Below are 13,744 nucleotides of genomic sequence, written 5' to 3'. Positions count from 1 at the left end.
CTCCCAGCTAATGGGAAACAGGGAGGTTCACTCAGGAAGGGGAGGGGTCACTGAGGAGAAAGGTCAGTCCCTCGAAGCTTTAAGAGGTTGAATTGTAATTTTATACGACGTGCAAATTGAATTAATTGCTCTCAGCATTTTTTGGGGGGAAATCTTGTATAGGTTTATGAATGAATGTATGAAAACCCAGGATCCATTTTACTAAAATAGTAAGAGTTTATTAGAAAATTGGAAGGCCACCTTGATCCTTGGGGTACGGTGCTGAAAAAGCTACAAGGGTTGGTAAGGGCGACTGGAGTGATATGATACATTATGTACAGGGCGTCCATGTGTTTTTTCCCCATTTTAAAAATATTTTGGTAAAGGTCTTTATAGAGCAACCCTCAGACCCCAGACCCCGCTGCCAGGGAGCCCGTGTTGTGTGGTGGGGACCCGCCAGCCCGGGGCAGGGCACGTGGCACTGGCTTCCACCTTCGGCTCTGAGACCAGGCGGTGGGCAGTAGCTTGTCCACCACCCCTGGCGCCTACATGGTCAGCGCAGGGCTGCTCGGAGCAGAGGAGAGCGGCTGGAGCTCAGCGTTCCCACCCCCCACTCACCCTGGCTGCCCTCGCTGTCTCCCACCCACAGGGGAGCTGCTCTTCCACGGCCCCGTGTTCGTCAGTGAGCCCCGAGACAGCATGGCCCCCGTCGGTGCTGCGGACCAGAGAGTCACGTTCAACTGCGAAGCCAGAGGCAACCCTGCCCCTCATTACAGGTAGGGCGCGGAGTCGGAAACGCACATGAAGGAGGTTGTGGCCCCAGCCGGTGTGGCTCAGTGCTTAGAGCATTGGCCTGCGGACCGAAGGGTCACAGGTGTGATTCCCAGTCAAGGACACGGACCATGGTGGCAGGCTCCATCCCTGGCCTCAGTCGGGGTGCGAGCAAGAGGCAGTCAATTGATGTGTCAATTGATCTGTCACATCAATGTCTCTCTCTCTCTCTCTCTCTCTCTCTCTCTCTCTCTCTCTCTCCCCCCCCCCTCCCTCCTTCTCTCCCTTCCTCCCCTGCACTCCTCTCTTCCCTCCAGTCTCTAAAAAATTCCATGGGAAAATTATCCTTGGGTGAGGATAAACAAACAAACAAGAATTGATGTGGGACTGAATTTTTGGAGGCCACGTGTTCACGGCTGGAAGAGACACATGCCACTGTGGTGCAGCTGGGGTTCAGCAGGCCTGTGGTTTCAGCTGGGGTTCAGCAGGCCTGAGGTGTCAGTGCTGGGCCCAGCACACAGAGCCTCATGCCCATCTGGGGGGGGGGGCATGCAGGGGATTGTTTCTGAGTGAAGAGAAGAACTGCAGAATCCCCCCCCCCCCCATGCCCAGTGGCTTCCTCCTGACCCATCGTGCCATGTGAAGTGCATGCTGGGACCAGGCATCCAGCAGCATCCTGGGATGGAATCCCATGTCTAAGGATGTAGTCCGTGTTCACAATGGAATCCTGCTCGGCCACAAGAAAGGGGGACATACGACCATTTGCAACACCATGGGCAGACCTTGAGAACATCATGCTAAGTGAAATAAGTCAGAAAAGCTAAGAACCACGTGACTTCACTCACGTGGGCTATAAGGCTGAGACTTGTGGACACAGACGGCAGTGGGGTGGTTGCCCCAGGGAAGGGGGTAGGGGGAGAAGGGGCTCTCATATGAGGTGACAGGAGATGATTGACTCTGGGTGGTGGGCACACAGTGCAAAATACAGAACATAGACTCCCACACCTGACACCTGTGTGTTCATGTTGACCAGTGTCGCCCAGCTACATTCAATTTTTAAAAAAATAAGAAAGGGCATTGGGAATCCTAGTTTTAAAAAAAGGACCTTCAGTGTCTGACCTTCTTTTACCATTTTCCTGGGGCGTGTTTGAAGGTTCAGTACATACAGAATAAAATACAATCTTACCAAGATCAGTCTGCTTACCCTTGAAGAGGAAAACACACTTAATTAGTTATATTTTTTTTCATGTAAAAGTCTATATTTTTCTGATTATAGAGATAACACCTGTTCACTAAATGACTTCTAATACCACAGAAAGGTATACGGAGAGAAAGACTAACCCTCTTGTCTTCGATCTCCTTAAGATAAAAATACGTGCGGACATTTTGGGGTGATGGTGGATCCTTGGATAGGTTGGGTATTTACTGTATTAAACATCCTGGAATTAGCATTTTGACCTCTAGGGGTACTAAGGGGACCCGCTTTCATGCAGAAATGAATCATGTATGAACAGCATGCACTGCTTCCGTGGGAGGAGCCAGGAGACAGTGGCAGGCTCAGAGGGAACGTTCTCTCAGTGCTGAGAGCATTCGTCTCCAAACTGTTTACAGAATCAGTTGGCTTGGCACAGCTCTCCCGAGTCCCACAGAGCGAGCCCACTGTGGCCGTATCAATAACGGCTGACTGTTTAGAGCAGTGGTCAGCAAACTCATTAGTCAACAGAGCCAAATATCGGCAGTACAACAATTAAAATTTATTTTGAGAGCCAAAGTTTTAAACTAAAACTTCTTCTAATGCCACTTCCTCAAAATAGACTTGCCCAGGCTGTGGTATTTTGTGGAAGAGCCACACTCAAGGGGCCAAAGAGCCACATGTGGCTCTCGAGCCACAGTTTGCAGATCACAAATTTAAAGTATTTGTGTCACTCCCCGAGCTTCCGCTCAGTTAAGTCATGTAAATAGTTGATGCCAACAGTCAATGGCAACTGGGTCAGCAGGAGGTCAGAAGACCCACCTTTGTATTTTTTAAAAATATATATTTTTATTGATTTCAGAGAGGAAGGGAAAGGGAGAGAGGGTTAGAAACATCAATGATAAGAGAGAATCCTTGATTAGCTGCCTTGTGCATGCCCAACACTGGAAATCGAGCCTGCAACCGGGGTGTGTGCCCTGACTGGGAATTGAACTGTGACCTCCTGCCTTATAGGTCGACGTTCAACCACTGAGCTATGCCAGCCAGGCGATCTTTGCAGTGTTTTGTTTGCTTTTTAATCCTCACCTGAGGATTTTTTTCCCCCATTGATTTTTTTAGAGAGAGTGGAAGAGAGAGGAAAAGACAGAGAGAAATACTGATGTGAGAGAGGCGCATCAATTGGTTGGTTGCCTCCTGCATGAGCCCTGACCAGGGCCCTGGGCTGGGGAGGACCCTGCAACCAAGGTACATGCCCTTGACCGGAATCAAACCCAGGACCCTTTGGTCCTCAGGCCAACGCTCTATCCACTGAACCAAACCGGCTAGGGCCTTTGCATTTTTTGCATCTGGAAGCTTTGCAAGGTCACTGATATCCATCAGCCGGAGTATTGAGCACCTACTGTGTGCTTTCAGCAGCACAATACCAGGCTCCTGGGCAGCCTTGGCAGAGGCGGTGATGTTGTCTCTCTGCCTCCTCCTCTCCCTATAGAAATGGGGAAGGTGTCAGACCTGATGAAAGAGACAGGAATCCAGCATTTTGCGAGCTGGATTCGTTCTTCAGACTTCGTACATATTGTCCTCTCTTGGGGAAATAGGAACGAATCAACTGAGCCAGACGTGATCCTGGTAATAATTTTCCCAGCATTTTTCTAGGACATTCTGACCTGTTGAAAACGCCTCCATGTGTTTCTCCCTGAGAGGCAGAGGCCTCTGGGAGCACAGAGACTCCGGCGAGTGCGGCCTCGTGGGCGGGCTGTTTCCCTGCTGTCCGTCAAGTTCCATTCCCTGGCATTTGCCTTCTGAATCATGTGACGACAAATGTGTCAACTGAAGAATTGTCAAGATACAGGACTTAGTCCTTCGGGCATTTCGAAATGGGTAGATTAATTAGGCTTGAAAACAGCAGGAAGTACTGCCTTGAGAAACCCAGACATAGCCTGTCATTGTCCTTATTTCTTTGGACACCAGATATTTATAGAAGAAAACAGAGCGTGAGCTTTTAACCAGTTAACTGCCAGCTATTTTTAATGTAATTAATAGAGGCCCGCTGCTTATGTCTGCTTTTCGGCCACAGAAAACAAGTCTGAATGCTGAAGGTGGCCACGTGGGCTGTTTTCACATTGGGTTCTGCTGGAGATGGGCCGCTGGCTGTGCTGTCCCCAAGGGAACTGCAGCCAGATTTGGGGGGAAAGGGCAGGGAGAAAACAGGGAGTCTGGGGTTAGGTCAGGAGGCAGGCTCAAGGTCGGCAGCAATCCGGATGCTCTTAAGTTTGGGGCATCTTCTGTTTTGCAATGAGGGGACAGAGGTGGCTCCCGGAGGTGAGCAGGGGGCGGCCTGAGACTCCCAACTGGCATGGGCAGGAGAAAAGGGCCTCTCCCTGTTTGCGCCCTGGAAGGTTCCAGTCACGTCAGGAACATGTGGAATGAAAACACAGCGATGCTGCCAGCAGTCAGCCTGGGAGAAATGCACCGGGCCGGTCTCGGTCAGAAAAGGCTTCCTCGGGGGGTTCTTTTCCTGGAGTCTCTGAGTGGGGACGGGAGGGGTGACCGGCTGACCACTGGCGCCTGAGGGGACATTCTGAGGCCCAGGCCTGGGGCCCGGGAGGTGTGGCCTCGTAAGAGGAGAATGAGGGGTCTGCTACCTGAACTGGTCGCAGGAAACATAGAAATAGCCAACCTCCACCCTCTCCTGCCTCCTGGGATCCACTAAGACAGTCACTGACCAATTGGAACGGGGCCGTAACTATGGAAACCCAACTCTTGTTTTTAATCCCAGTGGTGCTGTAATCTCTCTTTATTGCTTCAAATGTATGTTTACATTTATCAACACAGGACAACTAGGAACCAGTGTCATAAAACATGGTCAAAAACTCAATTTTTAAAACACAGCATCACCGTTACACTCATTTATATCTCCAGCAATAACTGCGGAAGCCTAACTAGTTATTTTTGGCTAAATTATGGAATATGCAAATCCAGACATTCTTCGCTTTTCAAAGGCTGCAATTACTCTCATCACTTCAGTAAACATATTAACAAACATCGCATTGGAGCACAAACGCCTTTGCTTATTAACACGAAGCGGCATCTAAAGCCACAAATTGCTTCTGTGATTAAAATTCTCATTTTCCCAGTCAAGCCCCCAATAAAGTATTGCCTGTTGATTTAATAAGTGTTCAGTGTCGGCTGCTTTCCCAAACCCTACCCAACCCCCTAAAGATTTTAGAACATTTTTTTGTTCTTTTTTTTTTTTTCTTGCATTATTTTATGTTGAAGCCCAAGTGATATCTCTTTTTCTCTAGAATATGGCTTTATTTCCATTTTCCTGACAGATTTTGTGGGATCGTTTGGCTATCCCGCGGGATGATAGTTTTATGCCATCCGCTGCGGGTGCATGATAACCAGGGATTATTTCAGACTCCCTGAAGGCACTCCATTTATTTTCAGGTTGGTTAGTTTCAACCTCAAAGGGTGACCTTCCTGCCCTGGCCAGTGTGTCTCAGTGGATAGGGCATCAGCCTGCAGACCAAAGGGTCCCGGCTTCAATTCTAGTCAAGGGCACAGACCTTGGTTGCAGGCTCCTCCCTGGCTCGGGCCCTGGTGCAGGAGGCAACCCATTGATGTGTTTCTCTCACATGGATGCTTCTCTCTGTCTTTCCCTCTCTCTTCCACTCTCCCTAAAAATCAATATATATACATATACATATATATATATATATATATATATATATATATATATATATATATATACACACACACACACATACACACACACACACACACACACACACCCTAGGGTGAGAAATAACCAAAAAATAAAAAATAAAAATTCCTGCCTTCGCTTTTTGGAATGGAATGTTGAATCTGTGAAGTTTTAAATGATAGAGTCCCTTATGAACTTGAGGACTTGAGGACGTAGACCCTGCAGCTTTCCAAAGATTGTGAGTGTGCAAAACTAAAAGGCAGCGTCTCTAAAAGCTCCCAGATGGAAGTCCGGGATGTGCCACTCACCTGTCACCATCACTCCTGTGCGTCTGAGTTCATCAGCTCTGAACGGGTGGATGACAATTGACTGCAAAAAAAATCATTCTGATTTGCACATTTTCGGACATAGACTCCGTGAAAGAAGGAGTGTGCGTGTGAGCCTTGGGTTTTTCCCCATGCAGATAAAAATACCAGAACCATGGACGGATCGGACTGAGAGGAGACTGTTTTGCATTAGGGAACTAAAACTGTTTTCTCAGGATAAATCGCAGGCCTGGCGATTTCTTCCATATTTCAGAGTTGAAACAAAGACAGCTCTTTTGAATCCGCATACCTTCAGCAGGAGGGAAAACAATCAATATTTAATAAGATATTTTCTGTCACCTGGGGATGAGCTCCACTAACGAGGACTCGTATGGGAGGGTGGGAAGTAATCATGCGTCTTTGTGGAGAGAGAAGCAGCGTTTCCGAGGCCTCCCCAATGCACCCGCGCTCCGGGGTGGGGAGGGGGCAGGCAGCTGAAAGCAATGCGTCGTCCTCTGCCGTGGTGGGAGCACACTTCAAGACGTCATTGCTGCCTTTTTCGTAGTGTGATGACGTAGGGACCGTGGCTTTGGAAAGAAGACTGAGCCGGTGGAAGTAAGAAATATTTATGCAAACGGAGCAACCTTTTCCATTTTGGTTCTTCATCAGAACTTCAGGGTGATGGCTTTTAGATGGGAGACAACTACTGTGATAAAGTATTCACCCCACACTCTACGGCCCCTAACTCTCTCCAGCTAGCTCAGAGGAAGGAGGAACGGCTTCTCCCAACTCTTATTTATCTCATAGTTTTCCACATAGTCACTGTATCCTATTCATTCAACAGAGAAACACAGGAAGTCAGTTTTCAAATGCTGAGTCTGGCCACAAACGTTCTATTTCTTTTCCCATTGACTTTCTTTACAGAGTGGAAGGGAGAGAGAGGGAGAGAGAAACATCAATGTGAGAGAGACACGATCAGTTGCCTTCTGCATGCACCCCAGCCAGGGTCAGGAATGGAACCTGCAACCCAGGTGCATGCCCTTGACTGGGAATTGAACCTGCAACCCTCGGGTGCATCCTCTGATGCTCCAACCTCTTAGCCACACGGGCCAGGACTGGCCACAAACCTAACTCAGGAGCTAAAATCTCTTTCTTCCCCGCATGCCAACTGAACTTCATGGGGACCGAAAACACAGGTACCCTTGGTCAGGAGAAGACTCCATTCAAAACTGTGAGCTCGGCTGCATCTCGCCTGACTTGAGCTCAGCGCAGTTTTCCCACTGCACACCACTCACAGGTTACGCTGTAGCCCGCCACCCTCTTGTGATGTCCCCACAGGTCTACTCTTCGAAGGTGAAGCCGCCATGATTCTCATTCAGTTCCCCTGGCTTCTCAGGCAGGTGTCAGATAGTCCATACATGCAGACACAGTCGTCCACCTGGGAGGAGGGGCCGGAAGCCCTGAGTGAAGGAGGGAACATATAACTAACAATCTGGGGTGGGTGGGGGGAGAGAGAAAAATGAGGTGGAAAGAAGGCTGGCCGCCTGTGAGGGCGCCTCCCCATTGGCTGAGAGGCTCGTTGAGCTACAAGCTTTGCATCCATTGTCTACATAAATGAAGTTATAGAGCAATCCTATGGAAAAGATGGCGTTTGTTCATTCCACATGGTAAAAACTTGGGCCTAGGGAAGGTGAGTGATTTATGTATGGTCACACAGCTGCAGGGAGTGTTTGCTTCTGGATCCCCGCTGGGTTCATCAGGCTGTGACCCGGCAGGAGTAGCCAGGGCCTGGGCCTAACAGAGGTCAGGGAAGGAAACAGGATACAGTCCACCAACATGAAGATTCATGAAGGCAGGGACCCACCTCACCACATCCACAGAAACTAGAGAATTGCCTGACATATAGGAACTCGGTGTTTTTCTCAGGAAGGGGTGGGAGGGAGGGAGGAGGGCTTTGTAATTAGTTGTTGAACATGAACTGGGCCAAGTCAAGAGCAGGAGCTCTTACCCACTTGTGTTTCCCAGAGTCTTCCCATGGGTGCTCCTTGGGTGTAAGGTGGACCAGATCTTCTCCAGCTTGTGTGTGCTTAACAGTCAACACCTTGAATCCCTCTTAGGATGCCAACTCTGACCCAGTAGATATAAGATAGAGCCCAAGATCTGCATGTCCAACAGACGCCCAGATGCCTGTGGTGGCAGTGGTGGTGATGGTGATTATGGTAGCAATGGTGATGATGGTAATAATGATGATGATGGTGATGGTGGTGATGATGGTGACAATGCTGATGATTATGATGCTAATAGTGGTGACACTCATGCTGATATGATGGTGTTGATGATGGTAGTGATGGTGATGATGGTATCGATGGTAATGAATGTAATAATGATGATGATGATGGTGGTGGTAATGATAGTGATGATGGTAATGCTGAGGATGATGGAGGTGATGGTGGTGGTGGTGATGCTGGTGATGCTGGTCCTCAGACCACCACTGTGTATCAAGCATACAGAGTATTTGGACAGAATGTATTGTAGATGGACAGTTTTTCTTTGTTTCATTTCCTTTTTTGAGTTTCTGTAGTTCTAGGATTTGGGGAGGAAGAAGATGAGAGGGTTAATACATGTTTATGGTTTGACTTCCAAACTATAAGGACAGAATTAAAGTTAAAATAGAAGAAAATGGCCCAAAATGTTCATGCAATTATGAACTTGCCCTGGGAAGGATCATGGGAGAGTTACTGTGTTATAAATAGAGAAATATAGCGGATTCTTCTGGAAACAAGCTCGCAGCCCTTCCTTTTCCTTTTTTGTGATTTTGTTCTTTTCAAGTTCAAAGGAAAAGAGTTAGGGCCTGAGTTTTTTCTCTTAAGTTTAATTTGGTCTCTCAGAAGAAATGTTGCTTTAGACCTAGGAGACTTGTATGTGAATAAAGAAAGACAAGTTAAGAAATTCTTGATTTTAAAAGGGAGCAAATGATACATTCTTAAGCACTAGGGACTAAACTTATGAATTTATTCATTTCCTTTAGTCTCCATCATTCAAGTTTCATTGCACACTACATCAAATATAGGATATGATGTAGACATATAATCAAGAATAATGATGAATCTTTTTATAACCATAGCTCAGTTTAAGAAATAAAACAAAAAATGCTAAATTTCCCAGCATTTGCCCTTAAATACATTCTACTTTCTCTCCATCAGAGCTTTAAAATACCTTTAAGTTGAGGTGTATCATTTTTGTACAATAAAAATGGGTTTCAAACAGCCCTAATATGACTTGATGTGTTTTAAAACTTTATATAAACAGTATCCAACTGCATATTTCAATTTTCATTTTTATTAACCATAGTTTGTGAGACTTTTTCGTGTGTAGGAAATTTCTCACATTTTCGCAGTGGTATAATATTCCATTTAACTTCTGGAATATTATCCACTTGGGATAAAGTTTGAATTTCATCTTTTTAAATGTTTTTATAGTGCATAGTATGTCCAGGTTAAATATTCTATATATTAATGAGACAAGTTTAGATGGTCCATGACATGATTAAAGAACTCGGGCTGGAATTAAAATGGGTATCACTTCTGTTCTGGCCAATTAATACACATGGGACAGTTACTGACTCACTGAGCTGCTTTATTGAAATTCTCATCTAGGAAAAAGGTGTTATGTCACCCTTTTCCTCAAAATCCTCATAAAGAGAATATCATAATGGAAATTCTTATTTTAGTGTGCTAAAATTTATAGACTATGGACTCATGTGGCTTTATTGCTAGAATTAAATCTTTGGGAACAGAGATGGCTCCATTTACACAGTGGATGCATTCTGAGGAGGGTAGGACATGGGTACGTTTTTAAAGGTGAAATACTTTTTATCCACTCACCTACTGATGGGCAATTAGCTGCTTCCAAATCTTGGCTGTTGTAAATAATGCTGGAGTAACCATTGGGCACATTCACACAATGGAGTACCCCTCTGCTATAAAAAGGAATAGCCTTTACCCTTTGCAATAGCATGGATGGACCTGGAGAGCATTAGGCTAAGTGTATAAAGCCAGTCAGAGAATGATGACTATCATGACTTCACACATATGTGGAATCTCAGGAACAAACCGAAGTGCCAAGCAAAACAGAGGCAGACTCGTAGACAGCAGGCTGACAGCTGTGATGGGGATGAGGAATTGAGCAACAAGGAAAAAAAAAAAAAAAAAAAAGAAAAGAAAAGAAAAGATAATTCATGGACCTGGACAACATTGTGGGGATTGTGGGGAACTATTGAGTTGGGTTGAGGTGGAAGAGGGCATAGAGGAGATAATTGGTGATGAAGAAATAAAATAGCCCAGTTGATGTGGCTCAGTGGTTGAGCATAGACCTATGAACCGGGAAGCTCATGGTTCCATTCCCAGTCAAGGCGCATGCCCCGGTTATGGGTTAGGTCCCCAGTAGGGGATGTGCAGGAGGCAGCTGACCACTGATTCTCTCTTATCAGTGATGTTTCTATCTTTCTCTCCCTCTCCCTTCTTCTCTGAAATCAATAAAAAAATATATTTAAAAAAAAAAAAACAACCTGAATGTGACATCTACTTTGATGTGTCAGATACACTCAAACCCTTGTTTAACACCAGCTTCTTTCTCTTCCCCTTTTTCCCTCTGGTTTTCTGTTGGTAAATATGGCCCTGGGGCCCGTGCCTGTTCTGGTCTGACCCCCTGAGGTGACATTTGGGGATTTTTACCACCGAGTACTCTCCAGCACATAGCACCGTGATGGCTTTTTAGAAGAACAGTGTGCGCCTCGGGGACAGGTGTTTACCCAGCCAGATGGAAATGGATAGCAGAGCACTTACCCAATTAGTGTATTAAATGTGCCCAGTCGGTCCGGATAAATCACAGAAATGTGCCCTTCCCCACTCCTGGCCAGCATGAGATCGCTGGCCACGTGCGAGGCAATTACCTCGATGTTCTACCTCCCGCGGCTGGCCCAGGCCCAGCCTGATTTCCTGGGCGAGCACGCCACGTCCCTCTCACTTTTCAGGAAATCCCGGGGAGACTCTGACTTCTAGATGCCGTGCTGCCCGGGTTTCCATATCCGCCGGCCTGTGGTTGCTGTTGAAGACCTCGGCTTGTACCAGTGGCAGTTAGGAATCAGTGCAACCATATGGTTTATAGGAGAGGGTGTTGGAGTGGACTTCATAAGGGTGATTTAACCTATATATTCAGTGTCCTCTTGGGCTCTATGTATATTCTAAGAGGGAAAAATCCTTGCTTTTTCTCCAGATGGCAGCTGAACGGAAGCGACATTGACCTGGGCGTGGAGTCCCATTACTCGCTGGACGGAGGCGACCTGGTGGTCGTGAACCCCCTCCGGGATCGGGACGCGGGGAGTTACCAGTGTTTCGCCACGAACGCGCTCGGAACCATCGTCAGCAGAGAAGCGAAGCTGCAGTTTGCCTGTAAGTGCCGGGCCACAGCCCTGCAAGCCCAGCATCTGGCAGCACATGGCTGCATCGGTGCAGCCCCGTGGGGCTTGGAAGCCCCCGAGGCTTCCTCTAGTCCATGGCAGCCTGCCTGGGGCTGGCCGCGTGTGTGTGTGTACAGAGAGGAGGACAGTTTTTACAACCCTTACAGACCCCTCGGGTGCTTACACGGCTTGCGGAGAGCAGGGGCATGGGCATGAGGATGGAGCACAAGGTCGCACGGCGCTCTTGAACAGCTTGTGGGGCAGCTCCACCGGGCTCCCTGGGTGCCCAGCGGTGTCCTGGGAGCAGACGGGAGGCTTCTGGATAGCCCCGTGGCGATTCTCTAAGCCCCGGGAAGTTCTGGCTTGGTCCTCCTCTCCCTGTTCTGTGTGACTCCCCACCGCTGGCCCCTGGGGGCCTGCTTCTTCATGGCTGCATCCCTTCTCCCGAGGCCGGACAGCGGAGTCCGCGGCAGAATCCTGCAGGGTCCCCGTGAGCGAGACCTCGCCTGGGAGGTGGGCAGCGCCGGGAGGTGTTTAAAGATAAACCAGAGGCCGGTGCATGGCGGGGACTGCACTCAGCCCTCAGTTCAGAGGCAGAGCAGTGTGTGTGTGTGTCTGTGTGTGTGTGTATATGTGTGTGTATGTGTATGTGTTTGTGTGTATATGTGTGTGTGACTGTGTGTATATGTGTGTGTTTGCGTGTATATGTGTGTGTGTTTGTGTGTGAGTGTATATGTATGTGTGTTTGTGTGTGTTTGTGTGTGTTTGTGTGTGTATAGGTGTGTGTTTGTGTGTATGTGTGTGTGACTGTGTATGTGTGTATATGTGTGTGTGAGTGTGTTTGTGTGTGTGCATATGCGTGTGTATATATGTGTGTGTTTGTGTGTGTATGTGTGTGTGTATATATGTGTGTGTTTGTGTGTGTATGTGTGTGTGACTGTGTATGTGTGTATGTGTGTGTGTGTGTTTGTGTGTGTGAGTGTGTATGTGTGTATATGTGTGTGTGTGTGTGAGTGTGTGTGTGTGATGGGGAGGGTTGGGTCCCACAGGGGACCACTGTGTTCTCCCGCTCTGGGGAGCTCTTTAAAAACACCCCGCAATCTCTCCTTCCACGCCAGCACCTCTTTAATTGAGCCCTGGCTGAATGCACATCCCTTATGCCGCCAGGATTCTATTTTGCAAATGTTGGGAGATATCTTTACCATCATGCCTGAAATCCTGTGCTCTTCACAGTCATGATCTCTTTCGTGAGATGATTTCTCCCTCTCTCCGCCCTCCTCCTTATTTCTGTTCGACTTGCAGACATGTTCTCACAAATAAAATAAAAAAATAGCTCTGGGAGGCCCATCCTTCCCCGCCCGTCTCCCCTGCTTCTGCCTGTGATGGAGGGGCCTCTTGTTGTCGGTTTCAGGATGATTGGATTTGCAAGAGATGTGCTAAAGCATCCCTCGTTTTATTTCTTCTTCTGTGACTTGCCTGCCTGAGTCCTTTGGGGATACAGCAAAGAATGTGCTACTCCAGGGCAGAGTACGTCTTTCTTTAAAAAAAATTCTGCCTGGTGTAAATTACACTGCAGGACATTAATTTCAAAATCTCAAAGGACAGTGTTTTATGAAATAGAATATATCATCACTTAAGTTATTTGAGTTGTTAAAGTAACCGATGGAAATTTCCTGCGGCGAACACTAGTCCCTGCTCTTGCTCGCACCTGCAAACTGTGCCGGCTGTCCCTCTCCTACTCCGCTCCCGGCTCTCCGCTCAGCAGCTCTGACAGAGAATGGCCGAAAGCCAACAGATAGGCCGTTTCCCTCACACTTCTTTAGTCCTAGTATCTTGAATATGAATCCTTTTAAAAATATTTTTATTGATCTTTAGAGAGAGGAAGGGCGAAAGCCAGTGAAACATCGATATGAGAGTGGAAAATATGGATTGGCTGCCTTCTGCACGTACGTCCCCTACTGGGGCTTGAACCCGCAACCCAGGCCTGTGGCCTGATGAGGAATGGAACTGTGATCTCCTGGTTCATAGGTTGATGTTCAACCAACTGGGCCATACCGGCCAGGGCTTGATTATGACATCTTGTTGATCAACTTCAAAAGTTTTAGAATAACTTCCTTTCAGATGATTAAATTTATTTTAATTACATTGGCTGAAAAGATTTCCTAAATTTCCTGAAGATTTTCGATCTTCAGCTCCAGGTTATCCAGCACACAGCTTGTTCATGAAAAGCCCCTCTCCACCCGTGACCTTGAACTGACTTTTCCTCCACGACAGCAACTCCTCGGGACCTCAGGCTCCCCCTGGGCTAGGCTTTGATGATTGGACATGGAATTAGC

General features: G+C 47.4%; 1 protein-coding gene across 2 annotated transcripts in view; it reads left to right on the top strand.

Annotated features, from left to right (window-relative positions):
• The window catches only part of CNTN3 (contactin 3), an 88,828-nt gene that overhangs the window by 28,740 nt on the left and 46,344 nt on the right, over positions 1-13,744 (top strand). For both annotated transcript variants that reach the window (XM_036432097.2, XM_036432096.2), the window contains exons 3-4: positions 629-755; positions 11,225-11,400. In XM_036432097.2, coding sequence (XP_036287990.1) covers positions 629-755; positions 11,225-11,400 — 303 coding nt within the window. The remainder of the gene's footprint in view (positions 1-628; positions 756-11,224; positions 11,401-13,744) is intronic.

The sequence above is a fragment of the Pipistrellus kuhlii genome, unplaced genomic scaffold (genome assembly GCF_014108245.1).
Source record: "Pipistrellus kuhlii isolate mPipKuh1 unplaced genomic scaffold, mPipKuh1.p scaffold_m20_p_11, whole genome shotgun sequence".
Lineage (NCBI taxonomy): Eukaryota > Metazoa > Chordata > Mammalia > Chiroptera > Vespertilionidae > Pipistrellus > Pipistrellus kuhlii.
This window is presented reverse-complemented; position numbering and strand designations above follow the sequence as displayed.